The sequence below is a fragment of the Prionailurus viverrinus genome, chromosome A1, assembly GCF_022837055.1.
Source record: "Prionailurus viverrinus isolate Anna chromosome A1, UM_Priviv_1.0, whole genome shotgun sequence".
Classification (NCBI taxonomy): Eukaryota; Metazoa; Chordata; class Mammalia; order Carnivora; family Felidae; genus Prionailurus; species Prionailurus viverrinus.
Genome location: NC_062561.1, coordinates 112,099,810 through 112,119,642, shown reverse-complemented (window position 1 = coordinate 112,119,642; position 19,833 = coordinate 112,099,810). Strand labels below are relative to the sequence as shown.

Genomic DNA, 19,833 nt, shown 5'->3' with positions numbered 1-19,833 from the left:
GCGCAGTCGGTTAAGCGTCCGACTTCAGCCAGGTCACGATCTCGCGGTCCGTGAGTTCGAGCCCCGCGTCAGGCTCTGGGCTGATGGCTCAGAGCCTGGAGACTGTTTCCGATTCTGTGTCTTCCTCTCTCTCTGCCCCTCCCCCATTCATGCTCTGTCTCTCTCTGTCCCAAAAATAAATAAACGTTGAAAAAAAAAAAAAAAAAAAATTTAAAAAAAAAAAAAAAAACAAACTTTCAGGGGGTGCCTGGGTGGCTCAGTTGGTTAAGTGTCTGACCCTCAATTTCCCCTTGGGCACCAGTCCCAGAGTCACAGGATCAAGCTTCACACAGAGTGTGGTGTGGAGCCTGCTTAAGATTCTGTCTGCCCCTCTCCCTGGATCCTACTCTCTTTAAAAAACAAAGAAAACAATCAAATTCTCATACAAAAAAGGTCAGATGATTTGCAGACCCAAAGGACAGATAGCTGGAATAACAGATGAAGTCATTCCTGGGTATCAATGCCTTTCTGCTACTTGTGTCCTATAGTACCTTGGGCAAGTCACTGCTCTTCTCAGGAGTTGTCATTTATGTGAAATGAAAACAATGTCCTCCTTACAGGGATAAGGAATGAAGGTAGCTAATGGGTAAAGATAGATGTGGATTTATGTTTTTGTTTTTTTTACTTTTTGTGTTTTTTAAGAGACACAGCGAGCCAGGGAGAGAAACAGAGGGGGAGAGAGAATCTTAACCAGGCTCCACACTCAGCTTGGAGCAAGATGTAGGGCTCAATCCCACGACCCTGCAATCATATCCTAAGCTCAAATCAAGAGTCTGCCGTTTAACTGAGTGAGCCACTCAGGCACCCTGATAGATGTGGATTCAAATCCCAGGTCTGCCACTTATTAGCTGTTTGACTCTGAACAAGCAACTAGTCAACTCAACATGTACTTACTGAATGCAAGGTCCTGGGGATATAGGACTAATATGGTCTCTGACCTCAGGGAGTTTACATTCTGGTGAGGTAGACAAAAATACAAGCAGATAATCAAAATATGTTAACTGCCGATCTGTCATTTTGAGAATCATCTCAGAAATTATTAGGTGCCGCAGTACACACAGATAAAACATGGTCCTGAACGTAGAGGCTTTTTCAAGAGCAGAGCCATTTATCATCACTTCACGTTCAAGAAAATCATACCTTTAAACGTCACACTCTTTAACTTATCTCCCAACATTTCTTCTTCAAAAGTATATACCCTTGAGGGGCGCCTGGGTGGTGCAGTCGGTTGAGTGTCCGACTTCAGCCAGGTCACGATCTCGCGGTCCGTGAGTTCGAGCCCCGCGTCAGGCTCTGGGCTGATGGCTCGGAGCCTGGAGCCTGTTTCCGATTCTGTGTCTCCCTCTCTCTCTCTGCCCCTCCCCCGTTCATGCTCTGTCTCTCTCTGTCCCAAAAATAAATTAAAACGTTGAAAAAAAAATTAAAAAAAAAAAAGTATATACCCTTGAAATACAATTTGGATGCAACTCAACATTCTTCATTCCTTCATTCAGCCTGACGCAGGGTAGGCCACATCATATAAACAAACCACCAACTTATAAGATTTTCAAATGATAAATGGTAGCTGTACACATACATAAGGAAAGCCATAAAAGGAGTATTTGTTTAGAGCTGGGAACTAGCTGCCTCTAGAGACCACTGAACTGGGGCAACAAGGGTTCCTAAGTACTTTCACTTAAACTGAAAGATACACATAGAAAAATGAATCTCACTTCATAGATTTTAGTTTATCAGTAGCCATGGACTGTCCTTGCTAGCTATATGGCTTACAGCAGTATTCAAAGTAATAGCAATATTGAAAGAGAGCATAAGAAAACCCACACTAATTCACCCATGTTAGACAATAGTACTAACATTTATTGGATGCTTACCATATGCCAGGCACTATCTTTGTATGTTTTAAATGTTCTATTTAGAGAGGAGTGCCTGGGTGGCTCAGTCAGTTAAGCGTCTATCTTCTGCTCAGGTCATGATCTCAGTTTGTGGGTTTGAGCCTGGCATCGGGCTCTCTCTTGACAGCTCAGAGCCTGGGTCCTGGAGCCTGCTTCAGATTCTATGCCTCCTCTCTCTCTGCCCCTCTCCCGCACGCACGTGCACACACACGCACGCACACACTTTCCCTCTCTCTCTAAAATAAACATTGTTTAAAAAATTTAAATGTTCTATTTCACCTCATGCTTACAACTCTAAGACAGGTATTTTCACATCCCATTTACATATGAAAAAGCAGACATTTTAAAACATTTAAGCAACCGTGGCCAATGGCTGTTCAAGTACCCCCAATACAGTAAATTTATGTATAATTATGTCTATGTACAGTTGTACCAATATTGTAACCAGTATATTTAAACACAATATGTCATGAAACTTTTTTTTTAAGTTTATTATTTTTCATAGAGAGCCCTAGTGGAAGAGGGGCACAGAGAAAAGAAAAGGGAGAATCCCAAACAGGCTCCACATTGTTAGCACAGAGCCCGACATGGGGCTTGATCCCACAAGCCATGAGATCAAGACCCGAGCCAAAATCAAGAGTCAGATGCTCAAATGAATGAGCCACCCAGGCACCCCATGAAACAATATATTATAAAAGCTACTAAAATTTTTTTAAGAAGAAACACAAATAGCTTTAGTATTTTCTTCCTGCTTTCCAAATACATGTCCCACTTTGGAGATCGGAGTGAAAATCCAAGAGCAAAACAAAGTGAAGATTTTCAGTAGTTTTCAAACTTGAATGTGTATCACAGAATCCTACCACCCCAGACACACTTAAATAGCAGCACTAGACCCCTAAATATTTAGAACTTGTGCTCTTTTTGAAGCTCCCAGGCATTCACTCACCTGCTCTTTCATTGAGCTTTCCAAACTGGAGACTTGGGCCCTGGGCTGGCTCAGGGGATAGGGAAGACTCATTTTGCAAAAGTCTACAATACAGTTCTGGGAGTCTCAGCTCACAGAAGACTCTCTCAGGCAAAGGCAAGGAGAGAAAATGCTGCCTTCAAGTATTCTGGACTTGCTGGACTCCCATAGCTGAGAGCCTGCTAGGAATTCAGAAATAAAGGCCATGGACACTTTAATATGCAAGGCTGCTAAAAAGTGCCTGGAGTTGACAAGCTGCTAAAAACCCATCTATTATTAAGTGCCAAGTTAAAATGATATGCTTTTTCTGTGGACAAAGAGCCATTTTTCCATAGTGAATCTTCACACAGTCTTTTTTCCATAATAGGCAAAATTGAAAAGAGTCTAATATTCAAAACATGGACTATCAGTTATCCACATATTAAAAATGTTTAGGAACTTCTTCCTTCTGAAACTCTAGCTTTTACAGTAGTCCTCATAATATCTCAGAGGGTAACTGAGCTTCACTTCCCTAAAGGGGTTAAAACTTTTATTATTTTTTCTTTCAAATTCACCCCCCTCCCCTGCCAAGGTTAATGCAAAATTAGAATTTCTTTTTAAAGGATACAGCTTCAAAATCATGAAGTCCTATAACCTGAAGCCATATTTGGAAGAGAATAAGGTCAAGAAAAATAATCAAAAGTAAATTCCTCAGGGCGCCTGGCTGGCTCAGTCGGTGGAGCATGCAACTCTTGATCTAAGAACTGTGAGTTCAAGCTCCGCATTGGGTGTAGATTACTTAAAAATCAAATCTTTAAAAAAAAAAAAAAAAAAAAAAGGAAATTCCTTGCCAGTCAGGTGATTTGATAGTATGCACTTACCTATACATCCAGCTAAGCCAGAAGGTACTTTAAAAGTGAGACCACTGATATTGTAGGGATTTTGCAAGAAAATGTTTGTTTACAATTTTTCTTCACATTTCTACCTGAATCCCTGCCTGAGGAAATTGTAAGTTGATATGGGGCAAGACAGGGAGGAGGGGAAGACCTTCAAATACCTGCAATTGGTAACACTAGAAAATCTTTACCTAGTGACAGAACTGTACCATCTTTAGCTCTGGAGAGCTCACCTAAGAACAGAACATATGGAAAATATTAAGATGGTGATTATACTCCCAAGCTAAACGTCCAACTCCAGTGAGATTTTATTAAGGTTTTCTGATGATTTCATCACCTAAACTGAATAAAAAGCTAAGACATCCCCTCTACTCCTCCACATATATTCACTCTCTTTATATTTACACATTCATCTCTTTTTTTAAGGTTTTTTTTTTTTTAATTTTATATTTGAGAGAGAAACAGGGTACAATGCAAATAGGGGAGGGGCAAAGAGACGGAGAAAGAATCTGAAGCAGGCTCCAGGCTCCGAGCTGTCAGCACAGAGCCTGATGCGGAGCTTGAACTTATGAGCAGTGAGATAACGACCAGAGCCAAAGTCTGACTAGCACTTAACTGACTGACCCACCCAGGTGCCCCAACACACCCATCTTTTTTAAAGCTTAACTTCAGCTTTTCAATGCCAGAAGCAGAAGGCATGAGAAAATGCCAGTAGATTCCAATTCTGACATAAAACTATGTACCAAACTGTGAAGAAATGGGAACTCCAGATTCAAATCTAAGAGGAAGCATAAGATCTCAAGGATCACACTGAGCTAAGTTACTTACAATTCTTGCCTGCTACAAAAGCTTATTAGCATACAGGAGCACCTGGGTGGCTCACCTGAGCGTCCCAACTTCAGCTCAGGTCATGATCTCAGGGTTTCTGAGTTTGAGCCCCACACTGGGCTCGCTGCAGTCAGCCTGTCAGTGCAGAGCCCACTTTGGATCCTCTGTCCACCCCCGCCCCCCGGCCCCTGCCCCTCCCACAGTTGCATTCTCTCAAAACTAAACAAACATTATAAAAAACCTTATTAGCATCCACCATCTATAAAGTGCTAAAAACAGTAATAATTTTACAAAACGAAATGTAGCTTTTTACCCTAGAATTCAATTACCATTTTCCCCCTAGCTCCTAACTTAAGCATTATTTTCTCTGTCACTAAAGGACCTTAGCTGATGGTTTTATAAAGGAAAGGAGGGCACACAGGGAAGAGAGTTCACACTCAGCTAAGTTACAACTCTGGAGGCTTGGTTTTCTAGCTTGTGATTCTTCAGGCGCTGATATACTATTTAGAAGCAGATCCCATAGCTGGCTTTATGGGATTTATATGTCCCAGGTACTCAAAAGCTGGTTCTGCTCAAACAAAAACCTCCTCACATGTAGGGGTTGCCTGCCTCAAAAGACGGATTGCAGTCTCCGGCGCACTGTGACTGCCAGCTGAACACCATTTGTACACCAACAAGGCTGGTAAGACAGGCTATATCGAACAATAAGCTTTCTAGACAGACTTGGAGAGAACTTAACCATCATTGTTTCATTCCATACTTCCATTTGGTAAAAGCGAGCGTCACTGTGGCAAAATGCCAACTGCGACATGAACTATCATTTCACCTATACCCTATGTGTCTTATGCCAAATACAAACACAATCTAAGAGTAAGAGACTTCTTCAGAAAGGTATTTTTGGATAGGACTGTGTATTTTGGGTAGTGAGTTGCTAGGTACAGAGAGTATAATACTTCTCTCACATGCCTACCAATGTAAACAAAATTAGAAAAACAGCATAAAACATCTCAGCAGAGATAATTTTAGGAAAGTGCAAGTTGAATTAACTTTATTTTATAAGGAATTTAGAAAACATGAGCAAATATTGATATTGCAGTTAAAAAAACAAATTAGTCTATACATCATTCAAATTTTAAAAATCAAAGAGTCAGTGTGACACTAAAACTGTAATAACAGAGAAATGGGTTTCACTTCAGGACAATATACTATCAGTGGTTTGTTACAACTAGATATACAAACATAAAGGTAGTAATGCTACAACGATGTAAAACTCTGAATCTCAAAGTGATCCAGCAGCCTGAAGGGAGCACCAATTGTCACCAATGTGAGAATGCCACATATTCTATCAAAAGAAACACACTATCACTAGGTAATCAAAATAAGCAAATAAATAAACTGAGGGGAAAAAAGGAGCCCAAGATGCCTGCATTTTAGAGTAAATGGTTTATTTGATTCTCTTGTTACATGTGTTTTGTCTGTTTTTTTCTTCTAAGAAAGAAAGGTAGATATGCAAGGGACCCAAGAATATTTCCCAGTTATATCTATGTTAATTTTTCAGTAAGAAAAAACTTTATATTGAAGAAATAATGATTGATACTTCTTCTCATTTTAACCAGTTAACATACTATTAAAAATGATTTGTTTTAGTATGCTTTGATTTTTTTTTTCTTTTTTAAAAACTAAGAATATTCAGAAACTTCGCTGTCTCTTCGTTTAAGAAATATAGCTATCTATTTAATTCCTGGAATTTTTTTTTTTCAAGAAGTGACAACAATACAAAGTTCTAATATACCAGGAGTCTTGAAAAGAATATTGTGTGATCCAATTATAACAATTTAAATTAGAATGTTCAGGAAATATATGAGGGGTCAAAAATATAATTTATGACTTCTTGTGAACTATTTTTCACTGAGAGATGCTTAAATCTAAGTCTATAACACAGGTACCATCATGCTTGAAAATTTTGAAGGAAGAAAATTCACAACCTTTTCAACAACCTTGAAGAAAATGTGGATTAAAATTAGTAGCATGTTTATATGTACAAATGTATAAACAAACACTTTCGGGGAGAAAAGGAAACAATATTTATAGGCTACAAATCACTTTCTTTTAAGGAAGATTAAAAAAGAGTTAGTAGCTAGTCATAGAACTAGAAGCTGTGAGGAGAACTTAAAAGTGATAAATACTAAAACTCTTTGCAGTGTAAAGAAATGCAAAAAACTCTTATACTACAAATCTTTAATTTTACAAAACTGAAAAGCAACTATTGCCCATTTATGATGATAAAAACTGAAACAAAAACTCTGAAACATTTTGTAAAAATTCTATTATAACATTCTTAAATCCAGTTCATACTGTTCCAATGAATCAAGTAAGATTTAAGCTCAAGGGGTGGGGGGGAGGGGGACAAAATATTAGAGAATTTTACCTTTTCTGAGGAGATCACAATTTCATTTCAAAAGGATATGGTGAGTAGGCCCCTAGTGACTTGTGTACTTTATTACCGGTGATAGAAAGTCCAAATATTTCCATTTTTTTAAACTTCTGGAATTTTATCCAGACTTTTAAAATATTGGTATTTAAACTTTACATTAAAGGGCATCATACTCTGAAAACAAGCCTGCTTTAAATATAGTTTGATAATTCTGGTGGTACTTACTGAAAGAAGATTTCTTTAGCAAATACTGGTTTCATGTATTTAAAAAAATCGGCAAGACAGAATTTTAAAAATCTTAATTTACAATACATTGTAAACTGCAGACAACTGCCACATGTATCACAGACCAGCACAGGTAAAAAGTTTTTTCGAAATATTTTATAAGACTTTGTATCTTCCTTTATTTGTTGGTTGGTATGAATTTTGCTACAAAAGAAAACAAAAGATACAGGGTCAGAAAGAGCAAAGGATAAAAAAAAAGAAAAAGAAACAGGTCAAAAAAATTTCCTTCACAAACTTACAAAATTATCAGATATTTAGAACAGAAATTATTAATATTCTTATACTGAGGAAGAAAATAACTCTTCAATAACTAATCATTTGTCTGTGTTCACTGCCCTTTGACAACTGTTTTGAACCAACTTAATGGTGGTGGCATCAAGGTTCTTTTTCTATCACTCCTTGGTGAAATAGTCTTAAAAGCATTTGATTTAAAGGTTGTTTTCCTTCTTTCCTCTTGTTTTATGTATCTTCTACTCTTTAAACTTTTTATTCCCCTAAAGAAAGTTCTGTAAGGGGAATTTTAGAAAAGCTCTCAAAAACACATTCATAGAAAAAGGATAAAGTTTCCTGTCAAAGGGCCCTTGCCCAATGTACACGTTATAGGGAGTTTATAAGCTTCAACTGGCACTACAACACAGGGATGTGTTTGCCTCTTTTGGGAAGGTGGTCCATAAAAGGATGCCTTTTACAAGGCATAACTACTTTGGAAAATTATTTAGCAACACTTAAAGCTAAACTACACAACACTATAATCAGCAATTCTACTCCAAGTTATATACCCAAGAGAAAAGTATACTACTATGTACAAAAGAGACATGAAAGAATGTTCACAGAAGTTATCCCTAACAACAAAAAAGTAAATAACCTCAAAGTCCAATATATAAATTGTGGGTATATTCACAAATTAAATACCACATAGCCATGAAAGGGAATGAATTACTGCTACATGCAACAACATGGATTTCCTCAAAGTAATGATGAGTGGAAAGAAATTGGATACAAAAATGTACACGCAGTTGATCCCACTTATATAGAGTTCAAATATAGGCGCAACTAATCTATCATGGTGAAAGTCAGAATACTGTTATGTTTGGGGGAGAAGGATAGTGACAGGAGGAGTATGCAGGGGGCTTCTGGAATGTTGGCACTGTACTGTGTTTCTTGATCTGGATAGTGATCGTATCAATATGCTTCCTTTGTGAAAATTCATCAAACTTTATGTTTATAATTTATGTGCTTTTTTTTCTGTATTCGTATAATAGTTCAATAAAATGTTTATTTGAACAAGTCCTTGAGGTTTTCACTCACCAGCCGGATCAGTTCTTCTTTTATAAGTCTGGTGATTTCTGCCTTTGCTTTCTGCACAGCCAGTTCATTGGCACCTGGTAATAAGTGGAAAACATTATTCATGTTACTAGAATTACACTAGATGTTTATCCATGTCATGGAGATCCAGTAGGAAATACTGTAAGTGACTTTCAGAAACACTGTACTGCTTGCCAAGATAGTCTTTCAATACCTGGGGGAAGGTCATCCAATTTATACAATGGCTGCTTATTATTCAGATCACTTTTAGAGTTTCAAATGTAACCACTGGGATCACATTGCAAGTAGTGTTAAGAGTTCTTGCTATGATTAAAAAGAGCAGAGAAGGGGCGCCTGGTGGCTCAGTCAGTTAAGCCTCTGACTTCGGCTCAGGTCATGATCTCATGGTTTACAGGTTTGAGCCCCATGTCAGGCTCTGTGCTGACAGCTCAGAGCCTGGAGCTGGCTTCAGATTCTGTGTCTCCCTCTTTCTCTGCCCCTCCCTCCTCACGCTCTGTCTCTCCTTCAAAAATAAATAAATACCAAAAAAAATTTTTTTTAATAATAAATAAATAAATATAAAAAGGGCAAAGAAAAGATGATTAGCAGTTTGTCCAAAAGAGACAAACTTTTTTTTTTTTTTTTAAAGTCAGAGGGGTGCCTGGGTGGCTCAGTCTGTTGAGCGTCCAACTTCAGCTCAGGTCATGATCTCGCAGTTCGTGAGTTCAAGCCCCGTGCTGGGCTCTGTGCTGACAGCTCAGAGCCTGGAGCCTGCTTCAGATTCTGTGTTTCCCTCTCTCTACCCCTTCCCCGCTCATGCTCTGTCTCTGTCTCTCAAAAATGAATAAACATTTAAAAAAAAAAAATGTTTTTTTTTTTAAAGTCAGAGAAACAAAATCTCCATGGTTTATTTATTTAACAAACACTTAATGGGCACTTATTATATTCCTTGGCAGAGGACTGGCCACATTGAAGGAGAAGTGATGACATGGATTATTTTGCAAAGGGAATCACATGGGCAATGATATAGATTAAGAAAGGCATGCTTAATTACTGAAGAGTAAAAAGTACAGTACAATTGGAAAAGAGTGTAAAAGAACACAGCAACATAGCCAAGAGGATGAGGCAATCTGGAGACACTCATTCATATAGTTACTTCAATTCAAGAAATATTAAGCAACTGCCACGTATGATATAGGGTGAGAGATACATTATATAAAGAACTTATTCATGCTCTTCATGAACTTGTAGACTATTAGAAAAACAAACTTGTAGAGACAGTACAACAGAACAAGAAGGTCGGAAATACTCTCATCAGAATGACTTCTAAATATCACTCCTTACAAAAACCTTTCCCTCACTTCTCTAAGCAGAGTTAAGTGGTTAAGAGTTGAGGAGCAAATAAAGTACGAAATAGTAAACAAGATACTGAATTCAAGGGAAAACAGGTATTATCAGCAGCGACTGGATGAAATTCAATTTTGAGGATTGCTGTAGGTGAGGTGCTCATGTGACATCTTATTGCAAGTGTCAATAAGGCCAGTGGAAATATGGATGAGAAGTAAAGGAGAGACAGAGACGAGAGAGCCATCAAAGGTAGTATTAAGGGATCTGCAGCCAAGGGACAATGCCAGGGAACAAGTAAATCTAGATAGGTAGCACAGTGCACAACGATAAAAATGAAAGAGCTGGGCCAGGGGCACCTTGGTGGCTCAATGGGTTAAGCATCTGACTTAGGCTCAGGTCATGATCTCACCGTTTGTGAGTTCAAGCCCCACATCGGACTCCATGCTGACAGTTTGGAGCCTGGAGCCTGTTTTGGATTCTGTGTCTCCCCCTCTCTCTGTCCCTTCCCTGCTAGCACTCCCTTTCTCAAAAATAAACATTAAAAACATTTTTAATAAAAAAAAAAAGAGCTAGACCAAAGAAATAGACGAGAAATTAAGAACTAGGAGTGAAATATTAAAGAATACAAGGAGAACTAGGGTTGCAATGTAGAGGACTATATGTTTATCATTCTATGTAAGAAAAACAGTTTTCTGGGGCGCTTGGATGCCATAGGTTAAGCGTCCAACCCTTGATATGGGCTCAGGTTGTGATCTCATGGTGGAGGGATCAAGCCCCACGTCGGGCTCTGCATTGGGCTCCAGTGCGAATGTGGAATCTGCTTGGGATTCTCTCTTCCTCTGTGCCCCTTGCCTGCTCACATGTGTGCACGCACGCACTCTTTCAAAATCAACATTAAAAAAGAAAAAAGAGGGGCGCCTGGGTGGCGCAGTCGGTTAAGCGTCCGACTTCAGCCAGGTCACGATCTCGTGGTCCGGGAGTTCGAGCCCCGCGTCGGGCTCTGGGCTGATGGCTCAGAGCCTGGAGCCTGTTTCCGATTCTGTGTCTCCCTCTCTCTCTGCCCCTCCCCCGTTCATGCTCTGTCTCTCTCTGTCCCAAAAATAAATGTTAAAAAAAAAATTTTTTTTAAAAAGAAAAAAGAAAACCAAATGAGGAAACAGTTCCCTTATTAGATGGCAATGATCTTTTTTTTTTTTTTTAATGTTTATTTATTTTGGGGAGAGAGGTTGGGGGTGGGGGGCAGAAAGAGAGAGGGAGACATAACATCTGAAGCAGGTTTTATGCTGAAAGCAGAGAGCCCAATGTGGGCTCAAACTCAAGAACCATGAGATCATGACCTGAGTCAAACTCAGATGGCTAACCAACTGAGCCACCCAGGTGTTCCATGAAGGACCTTTTTGACCCCAGAGAGAGCACAGGGAGGAGGTCAGGCGGCTGAGGAAGAAAAGGAAGAGGAGGAAGAGAGGAGAAGAAAGAAGAAGAGGAGAAGCAAGAAGAAACAGGTTAACAACACGAAGGAAAGAGCCAGGAGTATGGCTGTGAAGTCACAGCAACATATCTAATCTAAATCCTGCACCTTCACCAGCCAGCAACCACAATTTTTTTTTTTTTTTTTTGAGAGACAGAGAGAGTGTGACCAGGGGAAGGGCAGAGAAAGAGGAACAATCTCAGGCAGGCTCTGCTGTTAGTGCAGAGCCCGATGTGGGGCTTCAAATCACAAACGGTGAGATCATGACCTGAGCCGAAGTTAAGAGTTGGAAACTTAACTAACTGAGCCACCCAGGTGTCCCAGCAACCACACATTTTAAAGCTGTGGGTGCTTGAAAAGAAGAGAGGTGGATGAAAGTGAACAAAAGGGTAGAATCAAGAGTGAAGCCAGACTGAAAATTACAATAAAATGAAATTCAGGAGGAATGTATGCTACTTGACATGGTTAGTGTGAAGCTTGTTGATAGTCTATGCTGTTTTAAAAAGAAAGAAAATGACACTATCACCTAAATCCAAGAAGAGTAATTTCCCTCCTTTTGTTAGAGCCTGACCATTTTGACCAGTTTAAAGTTTTGACTTACAAAGCTTCTTTAGGTAATAGGTTACACATGTTTATAAGCTGCCATGGAAAAGAGGCATTTCCTTTCATTGGTCCTAAAACAACTCTGGCTGCTTTTAAGGGATTCTCCACTAGTAAAAAGAGAGGGTCACAAAACAGGCTATAAATTATACAGGATGGCTAGGCACATAAGTCCTTCCTGTTCTCCTTCCCACTGCCTAGTGGGAGGCCTGGAACTGCTGAGCCACACAGAGCCCCCAAGGAGCCAGGCAGTATGGTCCCTCTAATTACAGAACTAGAAACAGATGACACTAGGCTCCTTCCAACACCTGTTTTCATCCTATTAGAGTTCAGTTGATTTGGCTGGAGTTTCAAAAACTAAAATATCCTTTAAAAAACTAATCATCTATGAAAATCTCAAACCTTTGGATCATTTTAATGACTAATATCGAGCTCTTAACACCACTATGGCTCTAGAATCCTAAAGATTCATTTTTGATAAGATTATCTTTTTTACAGAGAAAAAGAAGCTAGGTTAGATAATAAAAATTAGATGTTACTTCCTAAGTATAAGATGACAATGGGGGGAAAATGCCTAGAACCATTCTAGGTGGATGGAAAAGTCAAGAAGAAGCTGTGGGCTTCTCACTTCACTTGGCAGTAGAGAAGGTATGTTCTGATAAAGTTACATGTGAAATGAATCTTGATATATAAATTATGCTAAACAAACATAATTACCTTTTAATTAAAAAAAATTACACAGAGGATCCTTTTTCAAAACAGTTATATGTCTGATTTACCTCTTTATAAGGCAGGCATTTAAAAGTATTGATTTTGCTTTAAATGACACCCATGATATTCAAGCTTAGAATAAAAGGCTAATTCCATGTATACCAAAAATTTTATCATCAGATTCCACTGGAGGACACTGTGTCTCCATCCCGTATGGCCTAATGAATACTGTGGTAGGAGACCCGTCCAGTTCCAAGTGCAGAAAGATGTCAGCACCCCCATATTACTACACAAATAAGGAAGAGTGTCACATGATTTGCAAACACAGTCACTGGCAGACCAAAAGTCTTTCAGGATACATAAAAGGATGCCATCTAAAACCTGACTTAATCGAAGTCACAATCACAAACAAAAAAATGCAATTTTTTCACCTTTGCCACAATTTATCATTAACTTTAACAAGTCCGAGGGGCGCCTGGTTGACTCAGTCGGTTAAGCATCCGACTTCGGCTCAGGTCACGATCTCATGGTTCGTGGGTTGGAGCCCTGTGCCAAGCTCTGTGCTGACAGGTCTGAGTGTGGAGTCTGGAGCCTGGTTAGGATTCTGTGTTTCCCTCTCTCTTGCTCCTCCCCCACTTGCACTCTTTCTCTTTCTCTCTCTCTCGAAAATAAACAAACACTAAAAAAAAAAAAATTTTTTTTTTAGTCCGTTAGTGAGGGACACCTGGGTGGCTCAGTTGGTTAAAGTGTCCAACTTCGGCTCAGGTCATGATCTCAGCGTTCCTGAGTTCTAGCTCCACATCGGGCTTTCTACTGTCAGTGCAGAGCCCACTTCTGATCCTGTCTTGTCTCTCTGCCACTCCCCTGCCCTCAAAAATAAATAAACATTAAAAAAAAAAAAAAAGTCCAAAAGTGAGAGTGCAGCAGTGAAAATGGCAGAGGCTGGAACTCCAAAAGCCTGTCCTTCCACAAAAAGTGAATAAACTTGAAAAAACTTGAAATCAATTGTATCAGAACTTTGGAAACTAAGCAAAAGTTTACAGGGACCAGGCAATCCCTTACTAAAGGAAAAAAAAAAAAAAAAAAAAGATCAGCAGAATCGTGGCAATAGCACTTTTCAGTGCTTTTACTTACTCTGACCCCATCTCATACCTCTGGCCAGGAAACAATTTCTACTTAGGGTAGATGGGATACACACTGCACATGTGTTTCTGTTCTTGTGGTCTTTATGCTAAGATGCCACACAAAAACAACTGAGGTCACCAATTCAAAGGAAAGTGACTAAACAGGCACAGCACTAATTAACTTTCAGTCACATTTGTAGAATTCTTTGTTTCGGCCAGGAAAGAATCAAATCCTAATATATAAGTAAATCATCTGTACATTAAATTCAGTAAAGAACTTACCTAAAATTATAAAGTCTTCACAAAATCAAAGAAATGGCAAAATATAACAAGAACAAACTAGTGACAAACCTTATTTACAATATACTTTCAGTGGATCTAAATACCTTCCATTGATCTTTCCAACAACAAACTTGAGAGCTGAGCTATCCATTACAGTACATACCAGCCATGTATGTGGCTATTTACATTTTATATAAATCTGGCTGGCTCAGTAGGTAGAGCGTTTGACTCTTGATATCAGGGTCATTAGTTTGAGCCTCATGCTGGGCATAGAGATTACTAAAAACCTAAATTAAAAAAAAATCAAACATGAATTCCTTTAAAAGTTTTTAATAGGGGCGCCTGGGTGGCGCTGTCGGTTAAGCGTCCGACTTCAGCCAGGTCACGATCTCGCGGTCGGTGAGTTCGAGCCCCGCGTCAGGCTCTGGGCTGATGGCTCGGAGCCTGGAGCCTGTTTCCGATTCTGTGTCTCCCTCTCTCTCTGCCCCTCCCCCGTTCATGCTCTGTCTCTCTCTGTCCCAAAAATAAATAAAAAAATGTTGAAAAAAAAATTTTTAAGTTTTTAATAAAAATTAAGTAAAATTTACAAATTTCAGTCACACTGGCCACATTTCAAGCATTCCATACTCATCACAGAGAGTTCTATCAGACAGTACAGCTTTTGTTGTTTTTAATTTTTTTTAATGTTTATTTATTTTTGAGACAGAGACAGAGTGTGAACAGGGGAGGGGCAGAGAGAGATGGAGACACAAAATCTGAAACAGGCTCCAGGCTCTGAGCTGTAAGCACAGAGCCCGATGCGGGGCTCGAACCCACGAACCGTGAGATCATGACCTGAGTCGAAGTCAGACCCTTAACCGACTGAGCCACCCAGGTGCCCCCGGACAGTACAGCTTTAAAGAAATCAAATAGAGAATAAGCCTGTCAATACTTATACCATGTAATACTTGTACCATGAAGACAAGTGGCTATAGGGCTTAATCAGATGCATAACTCAGAAAATTTATTGTTTACCATGTGCTCTGAGAATAGAGCAGATGACAAAGTCATTACATTCACAGAACTCTAGTAGGGGAGACACAAACAAGTAAAGACATACGACAATTTCCATGTGAGGAGTACTGTGAATAAAAACAACAGGTAAAGAGCTACAGAGGGGAGAAGTGGGATGAGGTAAGGCTTCTTCGTCAGAAGGGACATGCATGCCTCAAAGTACCAGGGTGGTGCCTGAGATTATACACCGTGCGGGAGAGTGGCTCCTCTGCAGTCATCAAAGCCATGTAAAGCACAAGGTACACAGACTTTCAGCTTACACAACACCTGGAATAAACCTCTCCACAGCTCCAACAATAGTATTCAACAGATATTTAGTTCATTAAATAGATGAAGTGGATCTGCCTTGTCTATACTTATAAGTCTGTCACAAAGATGTTCAGATTAAATATAAATGAAGGGAAACAAGTTGTCCTAGTATGCAGTGGAGTAATATATTAGAGGAAAAAATCAAAATGGAAACTATGTTTTGAACTCACTCATGAATGTATGAAATAAAGTTTAAAAGCAAATCCGACTGCTCTGAGATAATGCATTACTTACATACTTTGTGTTATGGTATTAACTGTCCTCTTCTAATTTTTTTAAAGATATGCAAAAACTTCTACAGGCATAATTTCAGAGAGAATATTTGCTTGAATAAACATTCATTAAGTAGACTAATATATGGATTTACTTTCTAACCTAAACTCTGCCCAGGAATGTTCTACTTTATTAGAAGTATGAACAGAGCAGTCCTTAAAATATTTGTTTTCTTTTAGAGTGATTTTCAAATCTGACCGAATCGTCAAAAATGAAAGAGCTCCGAACACAGATCAGTCACCTTTCTGTATGTAATGTATTTAGTGTTTTTTAATGTTTATTTATTCTGAGAAAGATAGAATGTGCACGAGCAGAGAAGAGGCAGAGAGAGGAAAACAGAGGATTGGAAGCAGGCTCCATGCTGTCATTGCAGAGCGCAATGTGGGGCTCAAACTCATGATCCATGAGATCATGACCTGAGCGGAACTGAGCCAAAGTCAGAGGCTTAACAAGCCACCCAGGTACCCCTTTATGTACTGAATTTTTAAATAAAGACCTTAAATGATATATGAAACTATGTTTTCTTTTTTTTTTTTTTTAATGTTTTTATTAATTTATTTTGGGGAGAAAAAGAGAAAGAGACAAAGAAACAAGCTGAAGGGGGGGGGGGGGGAGAGAGAGAATCCTAAGCAGGCTCCACATGGTTAGCACAGAGCTGGATGTTGGGCTTGAACTCACAAACCACGAAATTACAACCAAAATCAAGAAGAGCTAGACGCTTAACCGACTGAGCCACCCAGGTGCCCTGAAATTATTTTTTTCTATAGGTATTCCTTATTTTTATCTTCTTTAGAACTGACCTGACATTCTCTCTGTGCCCTTACATCTATAATCAACTCTGACCTAATTCAAGACTGAAATTTCAAGAACCAAAGATACATACTTTCAATTGCCAAGTAAATTTTCCGCTCTCCTTCCTTAGGTTCTTTGCCAGGTGGGAAATACGTTCCTCTGATTGTAATTGCGGCTTCAGAATATTCACTGATTCTCTGCAGAGCTTCCTTAGAGGTAACTTTCCACCTAGCAGTCTAAGAAAGAAAAGGTGGGGGGAAAAATCACAACAGGATAAAAACCTGGTGTACTGACAAAGAATAGGTTGGCTAAATAATATTAAGGTCAATATTAAGATTATAATTAACTCCTTCACATCAATTCATTTAGATCCTAATGTACCTAGAATATGTTCATAAAAATAGAATTTCTACTGTTGTCTCCCTCCTCATCAAGATAAAAAAGTAAAGTAGCTATTAAAACGTTCAAGGGTTTTAAACAAGGTATTTTTGCTCCTTAAGAAGCAAGAAATTTTACTCCGCAATTTATAAACAATGTTTAAACTGTTACTTGCCTGTGGGAAGTCATTGATCTCTAATTCTTCTTCATATCTTTTAAAAGATTCATTCTGTCCACCATCTTGCCTCTCCTCTTCTTGTTTCTCCAAAGGCACATAATTGAGCTTAGCATTGATCTTTTCAGCAAGTTGCTCTGCAATGGTTTTTGCAGACACAGTGGGAGCCAGGATGGTGCCACCTCTGAGAATTGCATTGGTGGCCTGTTGCATCACATCCTGCAGTAAAAGAAGACCTACAGTCAAATCTCAAATGAGGGCAGAGACAAGATCTGGGATCCTACCACAAATTTTTCTCTGAAAAGCCACTAACTAATCTTTCTTTTCCTTTCCCCGTTCTCTTTTTTCTTTTCTTTTTCTTTCTTCCTTCCTTCCTTCTCTCCCCTCCTTTCTTTCTTCCTTCCTTCCTTCCTTTCTCTCTCTCTCGCTCTCTCTTTCTTTAAGTAGGCTCTACACATAGCAAGGAGTCCAACACAGGGCTTCAATTCATGACCCCAAGATCAAGAGCCGGACACTTAACCGACTGAGTCACACAGGTGTCTCCAGAAGCATGTTTCTAATGCAGAGTCCTACTCATGTGCAATTAACAGCACATATTTATAACCAATAGTTTAATATATCTATATCCCTTATTTTCATGATAAAAAATAAATAACATTCAACTCTTTATTAAAAATTCTACTGGATCATAGAGAATTATGTAACTGTTGATATCAAATATAGTACAATATTCTAAAATCATTTATATATTTTGTGGCTCCTAAGATATTCCTCTAAATTAGAATCTTTGTCTACTACCACCACTGAGCTCCTTCCTGCCATCATAGCAAACCCAAAATTCAGTAAATTATAGTAAGTGATTGACTTACTTTTAATTTTATTTTGCACTTAAATCTTTTTAATTTGAACCTAATTTTACTATGTGTCTAATGTGGACAGAATTCTGTGGGGTAATACATGACTCATACCTCACACTTTTCTAACAGTAAGAAGGTGTAGCTATTTGGTTTCAGCAGTAACGAGTTATTAGCAGTAAGAATTCCAGAGGATATTAGATTAGGTGCTACAAACCCTGTTTTCAGAGGAAGTACAGGCTTCAGTGTAGTAGACATTTCATGGTAACTCACTGGCTCAACAAAACAAATACAGAAACCTGAGGCTGTAAGCCTTGATCCTGGCTGCCTCACTGAGTCGGTCCACTAGCCTCCCTCTGGCTTGGTCCTCCCAACTTACAGGGTGCTACAGTCCTGAACCGATCCAGCCTGCTGGACAGAGGGCCCTGCTGATCCAAAACCTCAAAATCTTCAAAACAGTTTTATAATTAACAGACTATTCTTTGGGAATACTATGAAAATTTACTTTTAATTAAAAATTAATAATTTTTAAAAATTAATAAAAAAGCCCCCAAGAGAAAGATGGCATGTGAAATATTTAACACATTTTCCAGTTTTAAGCTCATGTTATTATGAGTTACGTAACTACGTATTTATATTTCCAAGGAATTGTTTGTGTGCCCAACACCCCACCCAATAAAAGTGGATCAAGAAATAAAAAGTGAGTTATTTCTGTAACATTTTGGTAAGATCAATCGGAATATTACTTTAGAAAAACTATCTACAGCTAACATGCTTCAGTTAGGGCTTTCAAAATAGGCATTAAGACCTCAGTTAACCATACTAGAGGAATCATCCAAATGCAATATTTAAAGAATTCTGTATTTAGATTAATGTTAAATTCCCACTAACTCAATGTCTAGGACAATCTGTTCACTGGTGCTAACATAAAAAGTACTCAGTAAAACTCGGAACAAATTACTTAATACCTGAGACTCAATGCCCAAATTCTTCTGAGCATTGATTCTAAGAGCCAGTCTCTTAGCTATTTCTAATTTCTCAGCATTTCCCGCAGTTGGAGCAGGAACACTAGATGTTCCAGGAGCAGCCATATCTTTTACTCTCTTCTTTGAATTAAACATACTTTCAATTTGTTCATCAATCTAAATAAGAAAAAAAGGGATTAATAAAAATTAGATTAAAAATGAAAATTCAGATACATCTACAGAAACTAATAAAGAATATTTCCATCAAATGACTAGAATAAGACAGTTGTATTTATGTTAATTCAACCACACAGATCAACAGGAAAATATATCAGCTATTTGTTAAGAGTGGCATATTTCATTTTAAAAATTCAGTTATCTATGGCAGGAAAAAAAAAAAAAATAGAATGGGAAAGGGAGGAGAGGGGAGGGCAGGGAAAGAAAACTGAAATACAACACTATGTGAACCAGTTAAGCAGACTCCCAAGCGGTCCAGAAAATACATCCTAGTTCAGCAAGTGAGAAACATGTGGTGTCAAGACAGAGCATCCAACAGGATGCAGCTGAGATGCTTCAAGGCTCAGGCCTTGAGGCCAAATTAAATTGCAGTGATAGGTTGGAAGAAGGGCAGTAACTCCAGGTCAGTGGGCCACTAAAAATACAGTTAATAGTTCTCAGGGAGAATGGTACATGTTCCTATGGTGGGGCTCCCAAAATCCTCCCCAAATTCTAAAATGTAAATGGTTCTGCCTTAAAAACTGTTTAACAGGGATGCCTGGGTGTCTCAGTTGGTTGAACAACTGACTTTGGTTTAGGTCATGATCTCAAGGCTTGTGGGTTCGAGCCCAAAGTCAGGCTCTGCACTGACAGCTCAGAGCCT

At 38.8% G+C, this 19,833-nt stretch overlaps 1 protein-coding gene across 2 annotated transcripts in view; it reads right to left on the bottom strand.

The window, feature by feature from the left end:
- Nucleotides 1-5,618: 5,618 nt before the first annotated feature.
- The window catches only part of DDX46 (DEAD-box helicase 46), a 69,300-nt gene continuing 55,085 nt past the window's right edge, over nt 5,619-19,833 (bottom strand). Inside the window, exons 19-23 of one of the 2 annotated variants that reach the window (XM_047864476.1) lie at nt 18,954-19,130; nt 17,135-17,353; nt 16,673-16,817; nt 8,626-8,699; nt 5,619-7,461 (exon numbers count right to left, since the gene is read on the bottom strand). In XM_047864476.1, the coding sequence (XP_047720432.1) occupies nt 7,414-7,461; nt 8,626-8,699; nt 16,673-16,817; nt 17,135-17,353; nt 18,954-19,130 (663 nt within the window). In that variant the 3' untranslated portion in view covers nt 5,619-7,413. The remainder of the gene's footprint in view (nt 7,462-8,625; nt 8,700-16,672; nt 16,818-17,134; nt 17,354-18,953; nt 19,131-19,833) is intronic. The other variant, XM_047864484.1, reaches the window with a different exon arrangement.